Consider the following 17,008-nt stretch of genomic DNA (forward strand, 5'->3'; position numbering starts at 1 on the left):
CTTATTTTAATTTTTGTATGTTTCCTGTCTGTGTTTTTTTGTTGTGTTTTGAGGCAGGGTTTCTCTCTGTCGTCCAGGCTGGAGTGCAGTGGTGCAATCTTGGCTCACTGCAGCTTCAACCTCGCAGGCCAAAGCGATCCTCTTACCTCGGCCTCCCAGGTAGCTGGGACCACAGGCACGTACCACCATGCCCAACTAATTTTTTTATTTTTATAGAGACAAGGTCTCTCTGTGTTGCCCAGGCTGGTCTCACGTGTGTGGCCTCTGCGATACGATGAACGTATTGTTGCATATAAGCTGTTGTAAATAATGCTTCCACGCCAACTTCCTTCAGGTTGCTTTTTCTCTTGCTTTACATTATTCCCCAAGGACAAATTCTCAGAAGTGAGGATATTTTTACTATTCTTGTTACTATGTATTGTGTCCAGAACCTCTTTTTTTTTTTTTTTTTTGAGCCGGAGTTTCGCTCTTGTCTCCCAGACTTGAGTGCAATGGCGCAGCAGTCTTGGCACACTGCAACCTCCGCCTCCTGGGTTCAAGCGATTCTCCTGCCTAAGCCTCCCAAGTAGCTGGGATTACAGGTGCCTGCTACCACGCCTGGCTTATTCTTGTATTTTTAGTAGAGACAGGGTTTCATCATGTTGGCTAGGCTGGTCTTGAACTCCTGACCTCAGGTGATTCGAGAGCTTGGCCTCCGAAAGTGCTGGGATTATAGGCATAAGCCAACGCGCCCAGCCTCTACTAACTTCTTCTACCTATGGCTGTATGGGAGAGTAGTGGTTTCTTTGCAACCTTGACAGGGCTGCTATTGTTTAAAAGTTATTTTGCTGAAATTGCTAGATGAAAATCGTACCTTGCAAGTTTAGTTCACATTTTTTGGATTACCAGTGAGGTTGAAATTTTTTTAATACTAATTATATTACTAGTAGTATATACTAGTTATATTTCTATTTTCTTTTCTCAAAAATAGCATTACTGTTACCATACAATTTACCCATTTAAATCGTACAGTGATTTTTAACATATTTCCAGAGTTCAGTAACCATCACCAATATTTAATTCTAGATTTTCATCACCTCAGAAAGAAACCTTGCACTCAGCAGTCAATCCCCATTTTATGTCCAGCCTCCCCAGCCCTAGGCAACTATTAATCTGCTGTCTGTCTCTGTAGATTTGCATATTCTGGACATTTCATAGAAATAGAATCATACATCGGGTGCAGTGGCTCACGCCTGTAATCCCAGGACTTTGGGAGGCCGAGGCGGGTGGATCACAAAGTCAGGAGTTTGAGACCAGCCTGGCCAATATGGTGAAACCCTGTCTCTAATAAAAATACAAAAATTAGTCAGGCATGGTGGTGTGTGCCTGTAGTCTCAGCTACTTGGGAGGCTGAGGCTGAGGCAGGAAAATTGCTTGAATCGGGAGGTGGAGGTTGCAGTGAGCTGAGATCGTGCCACTGCACTCCAGCCTGGGCGACAGAGCGAGACTCCATCTCAAAAGAAAAAAAAAAGAAAAAAAAAGAAATAGAATCATACAATGTATGATCTTTTATGGCTGGCTTCTTTGGCATAGCATCATGTTCTGAAAATTCATGTAGTAGCATGTATCAGTACTTTGTTTCTTTACATTGTTAAATAATTGTGCCATTGTGTGGATATGTGCTACATTTTATTTATCCGTTCACCAATTGATATGCATTTGGGTTGCTTTTACTTTTGGCTATTGTGAATGATGCTGCTATAAATATTTGTATGCAGGTTCCTGTGTAGACATATGTTTTCAGTTTTCTTGAGTATATTTACCAGTGGAATTTCTGGGTCATGTGGTAACTTTAACCGTTTTTTGTCTGCATATCCTTTTTGTCTAATTTTTGGAAGTGTTGTTTTTCTTACAGTTTGAATAAACCATGTCATAAGTATGTTAACTCTGTATCATATTTGCTCTGAATATTTTCCTAACCAGTAATTTTCCATGTTTAAGTTGTCATAAATTTTGAATCTGTATATAGTTGAATCTGATTATCTTTTTAACTATATTTTATTTTACTGTTTTTAAAGCTTGAATGTTGGAATAAACCTCCCTAGGATTTGATAATTTTCAACCATTTTCCATATATATGTATGTATGTGTGTATATATATGTATATATATATATATGTATGTATGTGTGTATATATATGTGTATGTATATATATATACATATATATATACATACACATATATATACTTTTTTTTTTAAGAGACAGGGTCCTGCTCTGTTGCTCAGGCTGGAGTGTAGTGGCGTGATCATAGCTCGCTGCACCCTCAAACACCTGGGCTCAAGAGATCCTCCTGTCCCTCCTGCCCCAGCCTCCCAGTTAGCTGGGACTACAGCCGCATGCCACTGTGCCCAGCCTATTTTTAAATTTTTTGTAGAGACAGGTTGTCACTTTGTTGCCCAGGCTGGTCTTGAACTCCTGGCTTCAAGCGATCCTCCTTCCTTAATCTCCCAAAGTACTGTGATTACATGCATGAGCCACCAAGCCTGGCCCCATTTCCCACCCACTGCGCCCCCCGCCCCCCCCCCCACTTTTTTTTGAGATGGAGTCTCGCTCTGTCGCCGGGTCTGGAGTGCAGTGGAGTGATCTCGGCTCATGGCAACCCCCGCCTCCTGGGTTCAAGTGATTCTCCTGCCTCAGCCTCCTAAGTAAGTTGGGATTACAGGTGCCCACTACTACGCCCAGCTAATTTTTTGTATTTTTGGTAGAGACGGGGTTTCACCATGTTGGCCAGGCTGCTCTCGAACTCCTGACCACGTGATTCACCCGCCTTGGCCTCCCAAAGTGCTATGATTACAGGCACCACGCCCGGCCTCCTCCCCTTTTTTAAAAAAACCAAAAAACAAAAAAAATTTTTCACTATGTACAAAGAAACCTTTAAAAACAAAAACAAATACACAAATATATTTTAATTTCCAAATACAGTTGGGGTTCATTTTGGTAAATATATAGCTCTAAATTAATTTTTCCCAATTAAAATTAAAATTTCCCAAATTCCCAAATTTCAGTGCTACTTTAAGATGATCTTTCCTTTTCACATTTTCTGTCATATATTTTTAGTCATTCAGTAAAATTCTAGATACTACAGTAATTTCTGGCTTTTTAATTTTGTTGCACTAATCTGTGTTGTACCAACATGACACTGTTTAATAGGCACTTCTTTATGATAGGTTTTAACATTTAAATGATTAGTAACTACTCATTACTTTTATTTTTCAGATTATCCTTTGTTCTTGTCTCATTCTAACACTTTCAGATAAATTTCGGAATAATTTTGTTGAGTTCAAGAAAAATCCTTTTGGGATTTGGTTGAATTTTTAATTCCATACATTAATTTGGAGAATTATATTTAGTCTCCTGTCATCTATAACCCTCTTCCTATTTTGTCAAGAGTTTTTGTTCTATATACTTTAGTAGGTTTTTTTAAAAAAATTATTTTTAAAAAGTGATGAGGTTTTGCTGTGTTGCCCAGGCTGGTCTTGAACTCCTGACCTCAAGCGATCCACCCACCTTGACCTTCCAAAGTGCTGAGATTACAGGCGTGAGCCACTGCACCTGGCCAGTAGGTGGTTTTATTCTCAGATCTTTTCTATTTTTATTGCTTTGTGAATAGGATCTTTTTTTTTCTTTTCTTTTTTTTTTTTTTTGAGACAAGGTCTCACTCTTCACCCAGGCTGGAGTGCAGTGGTGTGATCATAGCTCACTGCAACCTCAAGCTCTTGGACTCAAGCAATCCTCCCGCCTCAGCCTCCCCAGTAGCTTGGACTACAGGTACACACCACCACACCTGGCTAATTTTTAACATTTTTGTAGAGACGAGGATCTCACCATGTTGCCCAGACTGGTTTCAAACTCCTGGTCTCAAGCAATCCACCTTTCTTGGCCTCTCAAAGTGTTGGGATTACAGGCGTGAGCCACCGTGCCTGGCCTGGGTCATTTTTGAAATTATATTTTAACATATAAGTATGCCTGTGATGTTTTAATTCACTTGCACAGTCATGTATTGAGTGCCTTCTATGTTCTGGATACTGTTTGACTGCAGGGGCACTAGAATGGGTATGTCACAGAGCCTGCCCTTAAGTGGTTCACGCCTGTAATCCTAGCACTTGGGAGGCCAAGGCAGGTGGATCACCTGAGGTCAGGAGTTCAAGACTAGCCTGGCCAACATGGTGAAATCTCATCTCTACTAAAAATATAAAAATTAGCTGGGCGTGGTGGTGCATGCCTGTAATCCCAGCTACTCGGGAGGCTGAGGCAGGAGAATCACTTGGACCCGGGAGGTGGAGGTTGCAGTGAGCCGAGATCATGCCACTGTACTCTAGCCCGGGCGACAGAAACTCTGTCTCCAAAATAAATAAATAAATAAATAAATAAATAAATAAATAAATAAAATAAAAATTAAAAAAGAAGCTCATGAGGACACAAGTCCTTAGCCAGGAGGAGTGCTGTGGTGGGAAGTCTCAGAGAACTCTGGCAGCTCCAGAAAAGGCCTTGGGCCAGTGTGGGAGTTCAGGGATGTCTCCTGGAAGAGATGACACCTGAGCAGCATCTTGAAGGCTGACAAGGATAGCAGTGTTGAGGATGGCAAGGATGGTGGTTATTGTCCATAATACTGAATTCTTCTATAGAAACAGAGTTGATGCTTTTCAAAGAATGATAGTGATCATAGCTCATTGCAGCCTATGGATCTATGCGGTGGAATGATTTTCGTCGTTGTTTCCTCCTTTCTTTTTTTTTTTTTTTGGAGACAGAGCCTTGCTCTGTCACTCAGGCTGGTGTGCAGTGGTACAATCTTGGCTCACTGCATTCTCTGCCTCCCAGGTTCAAGCAATTCTCATGCCTCAGCCTACTGAGTAGCTGGGTCTACAGGCATGCACCACCACGCCTGGCTAAGTTTGTGTATTTTTAGTAGAGACGGGGTTTTGCCATGTTGGCCAGGCTGGTCTCGAACTCCTGAGCTCGAGCAATCCACCCACCTCAGCCTCCCATAGTGCTAGGATTACAAGCATGAGCCACCACGCCTGGCCTGTTTCCTCCTTTCTAATATTTTCCATCTTATATCTCTCATTCCTTATTGCCATAATTTATAAAACAATGTTAAGAAATAAAGATTTTTATTTTGTTTCTATTTAAAGGTAACTCTTTAATATATCTCCATTAAGGATTATACTATTTGTACAATAATGTATGTTTGTTCATGCAGTTAATATAGCTCCATTAAGGATTATAATATTTGTATAATAATGTATAATATTTGCTCATGAAGTTTCTCATTTGCAATTCAAACCAACCTTGTGAGGTAGGTATTATTATCCCCATTACATAGATGAAGGCAGTGAAGTCAGAAGGTCTGTGAGGTCAGAGGTGTTGTCCTAAGTCTGCAAATGGTGGGTGAGCAGTGTCAGAACCAGACCTTGCGCCTCGGTCTTTTGACTAAAATCTTCGGCTCCTTCCCCCGTGCTTCCTCGGTCATTGGGTACTTGCTTCTGCCAGAGCCAGCTGCGCTTGTTAAGGACGCTTGTTGGCAGTCTCCTCACTGGAAGTGTTTATCCACAGAACAAGTGGTGGCTTCAGCACTGCCAAACAATGCTTCTGCCCAGGCCCATGTGTTGGAGGCTCTTTGTGAGGAAGGGATTAAGTTCAAGATGCTTAGACTTCAGGGTAAGCCCTGAGCTATGCTAGTCCCTCCGAGGCTTCTCTTGCGTCTTTCCCATTCTTCCCATTTATAACCTTAAGCCACCTCCTGGCTGCCCTTGTGTTTTGGACTTTGTTCTGCAAGCAGACACAGATGAAGGGGAAGGAGCCGGGCTGTGGAGTCAGGGGGACCTGGGTTTCTGCACCAGCTCCACCGCTCTCAAGCCACATGATTCGGGCACCTCACTGGGCGGAGCAGTCTCCGCTTCCCCTCTGGTAAAGAGAGGACAATGGTGTGTATCTCGGTGGGTTTTTGTGGAGGAATACATGAGATAGCCATGTACCCACATGGTGCCTAAGACACAGTGGGTTATTTTCCTGTTGGCTTTTCTCTGCATTTATGATTGGCCTTGAAAGTTTATTCGTTTACTATGTATATTGAATGCTTATCCTGTGCTAGACACTGCAGTAGACACTGGGTAAGTAAGATAGGCGTGGCCTCTGACTTTGTGGAATTTGTAGCACAGTGGAGAGAGACAGCCAGAAATCAAGTGAAGAAATAACAATGCCAAATGCAATGAAGGAATAGGAAAGGATGCTGTGGGCAGGCGAACAGGGCAGACTTCCTTTATGCTGATTGTTAGAAAAGGCCCTTCGGAGGAAGCAAGAAACAGAAGCAAGCTGATATCTGAGAGATGAGAAAGAGGAAAAAGAGCCTAGGAGCAACATAATCCAGATTGGATTATGAAAAATTTTTCAGGAGCCAGGCACAGTGGCTCATGCCTGTAATCCCAGCACTTTGGCAGGCAGTTGGATTGCTTGAGCTCAGGAGTTCAAGACCAGCCTGGGCAGCATTGTGAAACCTCATCTCTACAAAAAATACAAAAATTAGCCGAGTATGGTGGCACACACCTGTAGTCCCAGCTACTTGGGAGGCTGAGGTGGGAGGATCGTTTGAGCCTGGGAGTTTGAGGCTGCAGGGAGCCATGCTCATGCCACTGCCCTCCAGCTTGGGTGACAGGAATTATTCAGGCTGCTTATAGAGAGTGAGGGAAATAGGGAGCAAGAGAGGACGTGGAGACTCCATTCAGGAGGCTGTTACAGAAATCTAACAGGAAGTCCTGGCAGCTCAGATGAGGTAATGGTAGTAGAAATGGATAGTCACAGACATAGTTGAGAAATAATTAGGAGGGACAAACTTTCTAAAGTGTAACTTTGGTTACACTTTAGTTCCTTCTGTTAAATTTAACTAAATTAAATATAATGGTTTAAATTTAAAACTAGCATATATAACATGATCTCATTTTTTTTTGTAAAATGATTTTTATCTTTCTCTGCTTGATACATGTGTCCACAAAGATATCTGGATTGTCGTTCAATAAATGTTAACGGTGGTTATTTTTGTGTGATGGAATTGTGAGGTGATTTTTTTATTTTCTTTTTTGTGCTGTACTGAATTTTTTGCTTTAAAATAATCATGGCATGTCAAAATTAAAACTCTGCTGAAAAGCAAATGAAGGATGATTTTTAAAAGTTTCCATGCTGGACCTCCAAGTGCAGCAGTTGGATTTGTGAGTCTGAAATTCACAGAGAAAGTCTTGACTACAGCTATAAACTTGGGCGTTGGCAGCATACTGATGATTTTGAAGCTCTTAGGGATGGATGCGGTCATCTCAAGAGACCTAAGAGAGAAAAGAGTGTGGCTCCGATGGCGCCGTGTGCATCTCTGGCACTTGATGGATGAGTGGAGGAGGAGCCTGTAGTGGGTGGAAATGAGGTTCCCAGAGAGGAGGGACTCCTGGAGAGTTGGGGGTGCAGAGCTGAGGGCTAAGTTAGGACGGAGCTGGGCAATTTCTATAAGATGCTGGGATCCGGTTCACATGCAAGGGTTGCCCACCTGGATTTCATTCCTCAATGTCTTGTTTATCATGTATCTTCTACCTTTCTTTTCCCCAAAGCTTGCGGGTTAGGGAACTAGTAATTACTTCCACTCTGTTTGGAGACTAAGGTTTCAAGACCTCTAGGATGTTTGGGGTTTGGCAAACAACTGGGTCTTTTGAAGAGCTGCTGACTTTCAGCAAATGTGGACAGCATGTTTGGAGAACATTGGTTTTTACATGAGCCACAAGTAGGCTTTCCTCTGAGAAATGCTTTGACTTGTGAGTTTAAAGAGGGTAGCAGCAGGCCGGGCACAGTGGCTCACGCTTGTAATCCCAGCACTTTGGGAGGCCAAGGCAGGCAGATCATGAGGTCAGGAGATTGAGACCACCCTGGCTAACATGGTGAAACCCCGTCTCTACTAAAAATACAACAAAAATTAGCCGGGCGTGGTGGCAGGCACCTGTAGTCCCAGCTACTTGGGAGGCTGAGGCAGGAGAATGGCGTGAACCCGGGAGGCGGGGCTTGCAGTGAGCTAAGATCGTGCCACTGCACTCCAGCCTGGGCGACAGAGCGACACTCTGTCTCAAAAAAAAAAAAAAAGAGTAGCAGCTACATGTTTACGCTTCAGTATACCCAACCCAACTTGCAAGTCTTCCTCCTGATTAGTTGGCAGTCCTTCATGCAGGGCTAAAAAATTAAACCTTTAAAAACCCCATTATCTGTTGACAAGCTAAGAAGTCAAGTTTGGGGAGAGAGGGTGTTTTGCTCAGCTCTCCCCTTGAGAATAGAGGACTGCCACGCAGCCCAACCTCACCAGGTTGCAAGGCTGCAATGTCCCTCAGCTCTGGAGCCTGGGGAGTCTGCCTTTTTCTGGTTGATTCCAGGGCTAGTGAGGATCATAGCACTCATCAGCCCATCTTGGAGCTCATCAAGCTCATGCAGGGCTACAGCTGCAGTCTGCCTGTGCGTGACCTTGGCCATTGGCGGATCACAACTATTTCCGCCCTTTGCTAGGACCCGCTTCTCTGTCCCTCAGCCTTCCTGTCAGTATCCTGGCATTCAGCAGGGCCTCTCTGCCTCTAGTGCTTCTTACGGCACCACCTGCTCATCAGCACCCCCGACTCCTCAGCTCTCGGTACCAAGAGGGCCCTGTGTGCCCCTGGGTTGCTGGTTGCTTCCTGTCTAGTAGAACCATTCTCCCTGCTTTTCTAATGCTTGCACTTCTACACCTGTGGCTCTGCACTGATATTTGCCTGAGGAAGTTGGATTTTTAGGTCGAGCAGTGCATTTAGAGATAGGGTTTGAAGGAAGTAGGCTTGGATGTGCATCTGATTAGTTTTCCAATTTTCTCCCCTTCTAGGTAATACTTTCTAATATTCAAAACAGAAGCCCTAAGCCTGGCCCTGCTCCCCACGATCAAGAACTAGGTTTTTTCCTAGAAACAGGACTTCAGAGAGCCCATGTCCTCTATTTCAAAAATGGGTAAGCCTTCTTCATTTTTTAAATCCACTTCCTAAAGAAGGAAAGTAGAAAGCCTTACAATGCTGTCTCCAGTTTAGTTATTATAATAAAGGAATTTTAAATATGAACTACCATTGGAACTTTTTTTTTTTTTTTTAAAGAATGAACATTGGCTGTTTTTGTCTCTTCTCTACCTGGCTCTCTTGCTTTCCCATGAGATGTGAAGGTGGGAGAAGGGAGGGAGGGAACCCGAGTCACAAGTACACAGCCCCAAGACCAGTGGGGTGGGCCTGATGGGAGCCACGCCTTCCCATGCCCTCCCTCCATGAATGGCTCTGCACCGGCCTCCCCATTTGTTAAGGAAAAAGTTAATGAATTGGAAATCCCGGCACACAGGAGCATCGCCCTTTCAGTGGCTGATCATTCAGGGAATTGGATTTGCCAAATCTCAGCCAGTTTTTATGAAAGTGAGTGTGGCTTTGAAAAGGCTTTTAAGAAGGGTTGAAGGACATGAATGGGAGGGACAGCTCTCGAATGCATTTGATGTTTGTTTTCCTTTTTGTGTTGCTCTTGTGAGAAATGTGCTGATTCTGTTCCAAATCTCTTCAGTTATCCCTTGTTTTGACATTGTGCTGCAGGATAGATGTGCATGAAGACCAACAGTAGGTATCTGGTTCCTCTGTAGCACCCCCGTAGGCTTTGCATGGGAGGCCCCTAGAGGCCCGTTCCCCTCCTCTAGAGTAGTCCAGTAGTGCTTTGAATGGCAGAGGGGACCCAAGCCCCAGCCTCTGGAAAAATGAACAATGGAGTTGCTCCCTCTTCATTTTTAAGAGCTTCAAACCTTGGGGTGTAGCTCATGAAATTGGGATTTCATCTGCCTGGTGGCCCAGAGCCGCGTGCATCCATCTCCCATTAGTTGAAAATAAATGCCTATTTTTCAAGTCCTATTAAACGGCTTGTGAGAGAAGGCCTGCTTTGGTCCAGAGGCCTCTGGCTGAGCGCCACATGACCCACGAAAGGCCATGACACACACCCCAAGGTTTGCAGCAGCTCAATGGCCTTGGCACAAAGATGCTCTTGCATTCGATCTCATCTACCACTGACTGAGATCATTTGAGCAATGGCGCACGTCCCCTAAGCTAAGATGAACTTCTGTTTTCTTTGTTGTTATAAATAGAATGAGAAGGGAGGGAACATGGAATATTTTTCTAGTGATGTTTCTTTTCCCTTTTCATGATAAATGGTGGTCATCGCAGAGGAGCTCCTGGCCCTTGCCCTCCTTCTCTCTAGCCTGTGTCTGTATGTGTTAATATGGAGGTCCAGACCTGGGAGTTAATCCCCCTGGGGGTCCCAGGGGTGCCATACCCATACATTCAGTTGAAAATGTTTTGTGTGAGATTAATAAGAGTGGGTTGGATAGTGTATTTTCATCTTTGAAGCCTGTTCCTTGGGGAGAAAGGAAGACTACTGGGCCCTGAGACACTGGCTGCCCACTGGAATCCACTAAGAAATAATGAGAGGTTTGCACTAGGTGATGGATTACGTGCCATGGATTGCTTACTGACTCATTTCTCATTTTATTTTACTTTACTCGAGTTCAAGGAAATGCCTATTGATGTAGCCTTAAGGGACTGCTTAACTTTGAAGCTTTTTCTGTTTTCTTGTCCTCTTGCTGTTCTCTCTGGGCTCTAAAGACCAGTGATGGGATTGGGCCAGGTACTCTCACTCTTTTTTAAAATTTTTTTTGGGGGACAGGGTCTTGCTGTGTTGCCCAGGCTGGTCTTAAACTCCTGAGCTCAAGGGATCTGCCTGCCTTGGCCTCCCTAAGTGTTAGGATTACACGCGTGAGCCACCACTCCCAGCCCTGGGCCAGGTGCTCTCAAAGGTCCCTGCTAGCTGCAGTCCCTGCTGGTGCAACCAGCTCAAGGCTGGGATGGTGCAACAGTAGTGAGGAATTACTTTTAGGAGGTGGAGGTGAGGGCCAGTTTGGGGGCCACAGAATGTACCCCAAGGAGAAAAAACACTGGGAGGTTTTGAAGATGCCAAGTGTTGTCAGGGCTGCTTGACCCATACCAGTGGGCTACGCAGGGCCCAAGGGCCACAGCCAGGGCTCATTTGTCAGTGGATGCCTACAGCAAGCGGGGACAGAATGGAGGTAACTGCTGTCCCTAAGCATCAGCAGCTTCCCACACTTCCTTGTGAGGTACTTGCTCCCAGTTGTCTCACTCCTTTTGCTCTTCTGCAGTTTTCTTCTGTGTATCTGGAAGTCTATAATGCACAGGATTGACTGATTTTCAGTAGTAGGAAAATACACTAGAGTTTGGCAATAAGAGATGGAATTGATGAAACACAATGTTTTTCTTTAGAAATATACTTAAATGTATACTTAGCTTTTTAGTTGTCGTTCCTGAGGACTCACTGAATTATAGTCTTGAATCTGATTCTTCTAGAACTCTCCCATCTTTTCCAGAAGTCACTGCTGAACTGGTGGACTTAGGTATCTTTTTCAGAAAACCTGACGCAGGGACCAGTTCCTAGGCCCCTTCTGATGCGTTAGATCCAATGGCTTCTTTTAAGTTTGGCTTAAACCTTTGTCCTTTACGGTCACTGGTCCTCACAGTGTTGCCGCTCCACCGTGTGCAGTGGGCAGTGTGAGCAGTATTGCCTCTATTGTTTAGAAAAATTTAGACTCACAGGGGATGTGCCTTGCTGCAGGTCACACAGTTCCTTGGGCTCCAGTCCTTTCACCACTGTACCACTGTGTGGGAAGTGCTGTAGCACGGTGTGGAGGGAGTCGATGGGAGGGATTGACTGTCCATCACCCTCCCTCTGTGAGGGAGCACTTGACCCCCAGGACAGGACATCACCCACAGACAGTTCCCAGCCTCTGTTGGTTTGGTGATTTCTCCTAAGGCTTTCCCTCGTGTCTCATCTGCAGCGCGTCACAAAGCATCTCTTTCTTCTCGCCCTCCTCTCCCGGCCTCCCTTTCTGGCTCCTCCTCTTCCCTCTCCCACCCCTCTTTTTCTTCTCCTTCACGTCTTTTCCTTCCCTTCTTTCCTAGTTCCTCTCTTCCTGGGCTCCCTCTTTCCTTATGAGGCAGGAGAGAACAGCTAGTTGTCATCCAGGCCGTTAACTTCCTCCGCCTCCCAGTCCCGAGTCTCTGGGCGTGGTCCGACTTGGAATGTACCCAGATACATTTCACATCTATTTCTCTTATCCCTCTGGGTGGCAGCAACAAGCCTGTTAAGGCTGAAAAAACATCTTGTTGAGGCTCCGCAGAGGGTGAAAGCAGAACAGTAGCCTCAGAGGGCCGGGATTGCCGCCTCCGAGGGCTCCAAGTCGCCTCGCCAAAGCAAGTGCTTGTGCGAGGGCAGCTCGGGTGCTGGGTTTGGAACCAGCCCTTTCTTCCTCTGGGTCTCGGGTTCTTTATCTGTGTAATAGGGTGAATATCAGTCACCTCATAGAGCAGTAGTGAGGAGCAAATAAAAATATGCACATGGAAGCACCTCGTGGGGTGTCAGGCAAACAGCAGGAGGTAAATTGTGACTTCCAATGGTGACGATGCCTGGCTGACTTACCAGCTGAAAGTGGGACCAGATTAAGGTCACATCCTGGTTGAAGTGGGAGTTTGTGGAGAAGCAGATGACTGAGCCGGAAATTGCCAGGGCTTGGAGGCAGGGCATTTCTTTACAGTGGCTGCTGGCTTAAGGAAATGCTGCTCAAGATGCATAACCATGAGCTTGGATAACATTCTAATCACTTTCAGAGAAAATACGTGGGACTGACTGGTCTGACTGCGGTAGCACTGGGTATTCATTTCACAGGCCAGCTAGCAGCAGAGAAATGGCTTCACCCTCAGGTTCCCCTCGGCCTTCTGAGAAGATAATGTTACTCCCTACTTGAGTCATTACCGCCAGAATTGCAGAGAAGCTTGATTTGGGCATGTCAATCAATTTTGGATTTTTACCTCTTTGTAGAGTCAGGGTCTTATTCTGTGGCCCAGGCTGTAATGCAGTGGTACGATCCTAGCTCACTGCAGCCTCGAACTCCTGGGCTCAAGTGATCCTCCTGCCTTGGCCTCCCAAAGTGTTGGGATTATAGGCATGTGACAGTGTGCCCAGCTGGGATGCCAATTAGTTACTGCAGGTTGCTTTAGGAATAGTTACCCATCTTTTGTAAACAAAGGGTAGCAAAGCACATTTAAAGTAACCCTGCTTCTTGTTAGCTGTGTCAGGTGTCCTGGGCAAGCAAAACGGATTGTAGTGTGTTTTCACTAGCTTTGAATTGATTTTAATTCAGGTGGGGTGGAGATAAATTGATGCAAAAGGCAAATGACTGTCAGCTGGGAGATGCACCCATGGGGTTGTACCATTTTCTAGGTTACATCACCGAGTGCTGCATGGGAGGCCTTGACTCCGAAAGCAGGAAGTCAGGCAGGGCTGGTTCAGACCCTGGGCTTCCCTCAGGTACTTGCAGCCAAGCCAGGGAATAAAGTGGTATGGAAGGGCTTTTGGACCTCTTGTTTTTATAATCAAACAAATAGACCACTCATCACCACTATGCATCGACTTTAAAAAGCTTGCAATCTTCCCATATAATCTCTTTGCAATTGTTTAGCCCTTCTCAGTGTAACCTAGACTTAGAAGGCAGGAAAAGGAGTCCAAGAGGCCCTTCTGTGTCCTATGGGCTGCTGAGGAGGGTGCTTTGTGGGCTTATGTCTCAGATACAGCAGCAGCAGCAGCAGCAGACAGGCTCCCACATCCCATGTGATTGTGGGGAGGTGATCATGGCGAGGGCGCCCGCCAGGACATGAGTGTGATTTGCTGGATGCAGTTGTCTCTCTTGGTGTTTGAGCAACTTAGCCTTTGCATTCTGGCCTTCCGGAGGTCAGCTTCCCTCTTGCAGTGGTAGCAAGTGTTCACGTTTAAAACTGCACACTACTTTTGACAGTATGAGTCCACTGCAGTGAACATAAGAGAATTCACACATTTCCTGTAAGCATTTAATAACCACCACTTTTTTGTATGCAACCCTCTTCAAGAGATACAGAGATGAAAAGGAAATGGGCCTTGTCATCTGGGAGATGGCAGAGAAAAGAAAAAAGGTGAAGACATAAACATTAGTAACTTTAAAGGTTATGACATCGTTCTATGAAGGAATAAACAATGAAAGAACACGTGATCACTTTAAATGAGCTGAAGCTTCCAGGCCCATTTATTCATGCATTCGAGTAGGATCATTTGTTCATTCAGTTAATGAGGATTCATTGTGTACCATCCATGCCAGGGCTGTGTTAGCCCATTCTCTCATTGCTATAAAGAAATACCTGAGACTGGATATTTTATAAAGAAAAGAGGTTTAATTGGCTTACAGTTCCACAGGCTCTACAGGAAGCATGATGCTGATATCTGCTTGGCTTATGGGGAGGCCCCAAGAAATTTGCAATCATGACGGAAGGCAAAGGGGGAGCAGGGCCATCACGTGGCCAGAGCAGGAGCAAGAGAGCGAGGGCTAAGCAGGGTGCCACATACTTTTAAACGAACAGATCTCATGAGAACTCACTCATTATCATGAGGAGTACCAAGGGTGATGGTGCTAAACCATTCTTGAGGAATTCACCCCTACGGTCTGGTCATCCCCTACCAGGCCCCATTTCCGACATTGGGGATTACATTTCAATATGAGATTTGGGTAGAGACACACATCCAAACTATATCACAGGGCCCACGTTAGGTTGTGGGGATGAGTGGTGAAGAGAAGAGACAAAGTCCCTGCCCTCCTAGAATTCATGGAGAACTGAGTCTCATGGAGAATTAGGAATTAAAATAAGCCATTTCAGGATAATCATATGTGTTATCAATGGGGAAGTCCAGGTTGCCACAGAAGCAAACAGGAGCGCTGCTCTGCTGGGAGGGCCATATGATTTGGAAAGGGGAGTGAAGATTTGGAAAAGTGGGCTTGAGATGGTGTAGATGCCTACAGATGGGGAAGCACCAGAGGGACGTTCCAGTGGTTGGTAGAGTATGGAGTTAGAACTGCACTCGGTATTGTGTGTATTCTACAGGGTATGAGACCAGTCTGGCTGGAGTGATGGTTTCTGTAGACATCTCGGGATGTTCCTATAAAACTTTCAGCATGGGACCCGGCATGCAGTGGGTTTGGTCAGTTATTCAACGAGTATTTGTTGAGTTCTGCTAAGTACCAAGTACTGTGCTCAGTACTAGTATATGTTGGTCAATATAAGAGACATAGTCCAGGCTCTCAGGGAGGAGACAGTCTAGTGAGGGAGATAGATAATATGTAAGTACTGGCCGTATATAATTACAAATTGGAATACGTGCTAGGAAGTGAATAGGTGCAGTGAAAGCAGATAACAGAAGGCCCCTGCTTAGATAGGGTGGCCTGGCCAGGTCTTCAGAGGAGGTGACATTGAGATGAGACCAAGACTTGAAGGGTGAGAAGGAACTAACCAGGTCAAGCACAGGAGAAGGAGAGTTCCAAGGAGAGGGTGCAGAATGTGCAGAGGTCTTGACCCAGGAAAGAGCTTGGTGTGTTCAAGAATCAGAAAGGAGTCCAGTGTAGTAGAAGCATTGGAAGGAGGAGGGTCACAGACTCTCTCAGTCTGGCTTACCCAGAAGAAGGAAGGTCCACTGTGCAGCATATAGTAGGAGAGTGATGGTTGTCCAAAGAGAAGTCCCCAAGTCACCAGGACAAAGGGTAGGTGATACTAGGTGGTGAAGACATTAGATGTGTATCTTAGAGATAACAAAGGGTATAGAGACCAAGAGAAGTGGATGCATTTGAGATGTCTGTTAGAACTACTAGAGTGAGGACTGCTGGTGGATTGGATTTGGGGGACAGAGGGTAACGGAAATGGAGGAACCAGAGATGACTCCCCAGTTTCAGCCTTGAACAGTTGGTTAGATGGGTGGAGACAAGGAGAGGATCAGATCTGGAAAAGGAGAAATCAAGAATTTGCCTTTGGGCATGTTAGGTTTAAGATGCCTGTGAGATGTCTAAGTAGAAGTGTCAACATGACCAGAAGACGGGTTTGACTTGAGTTATAAATGGGGAATTTCAGCATATTGATTATATTTAAGGCCACAGCATTGGATGAGATCAGTGAAGGCGCAGAGAGTAAAGAGAGAAGACAGCCCAGGACTCGGCCTGAAGACCTGCAAGAGTTGGAAGTTGAGTAAAGGAGGAGGATCCTGTGAAGGAACTGCCAGAGGTGGAAGGGAAATCGTGAGGGTGTGTCCTTGTGAAAGCCAAAAGGGGAAACCTGTGCTAGGAAAGAGGAAGTGGTCACCTGTGCTGAATGCTGCTTAGATGTTAATAAAGAAGACCAAATTGTGACCCCTGGATTAGATACCATGGAAGACATCTGTGACCGTGAGCAGATTTTGGTGGAGTGGTAAGAGCAGAAGCTGGACAGGGAAAGTTGAGAAGCAGATGATACAAGATGAATTGCAGCTCTGTATACAGGCCACTTCCCAGAAATGTTCTTCCCCTTCCATTTTCTTTTCTAAGATGGAGTTCGTGCTGGAAGGACAGATGGCAGAATGATGGTGGAAGATTAAACAGCAGGCTAAGGAATAGGGAATTCATTCTCTAGGTGTGGAGAAGCCATTGGATCTGGAAGGTGGGGTTTTGGGAAGTGCCAAGAACAGGGTAGTTCATTTGGCCACCAGGAATCTAGTGCCACCAGAGCCACGTCCCCTATTTCAGTAGGATCAGGTTCATTTTACTTGGCTTTTGGCCACAGGCTACATTTTAACCTCAGCAGGAACCATACTAGGAAGGTGGGGGTGATGGAGGGAGGGACAGAGCTGGGAGGGACAGAGCCAGGAGGGACAGAGCCCAGAGGGACAGAGCCGGGAGGGAGTCTGTGTGAGAGCTGCTTTAACAGCTTCAGAATGGAAGTTGATGGAGTAGCGTGAGGTATAGGGCGCCTTCCTGCAGCCTGGCCAGCTAAGGCCATCTTGGGGATGCCA

At 45.4% G+C, this 17,008-nt stretch overlaps 1 protein-coding gene across 3 annotated transcripts in view; it reads left to right on the plus strand.

The window, feature by feature from the left end:
* Window positions 1-17,008, plus strand: part of TTC7B (tetratricopeptide repeat domain 7B) — a 276,135-nt gene that overhangs the window by 76,172 nt on the left and 182,955 nt on the right. For all 3 annotated transcript variants that reach the window (XM_030802487.1, XM_030802485.1, XM_030802486.1), the window contains exon 5: window positions 8,913-9,034. In XM_030802487.1, the coding sequence (XP_030658347.1) occupies window positions 8,913-9,034 (122 nt within the window). The remainder of the gene's footprint in view (window positions 1-8,912; window positions 9,035-17,008) is intronic.

Source organism: Nomascus leucogenys, chromosome 22a, assembly GCF_006542625.1.
Source record: "Nomascus leucogenys isolate Asia chromosome 22a, Asia_NLE_v1, whole genome shotgun sequence".
Taxonomy (NCBI): domain Eukaryota; kingdom Metazoa; phylum Chordata; class Mammalia; order Primates; family Hylobatidae; genus Nomascus; species Nomascus leucogenys.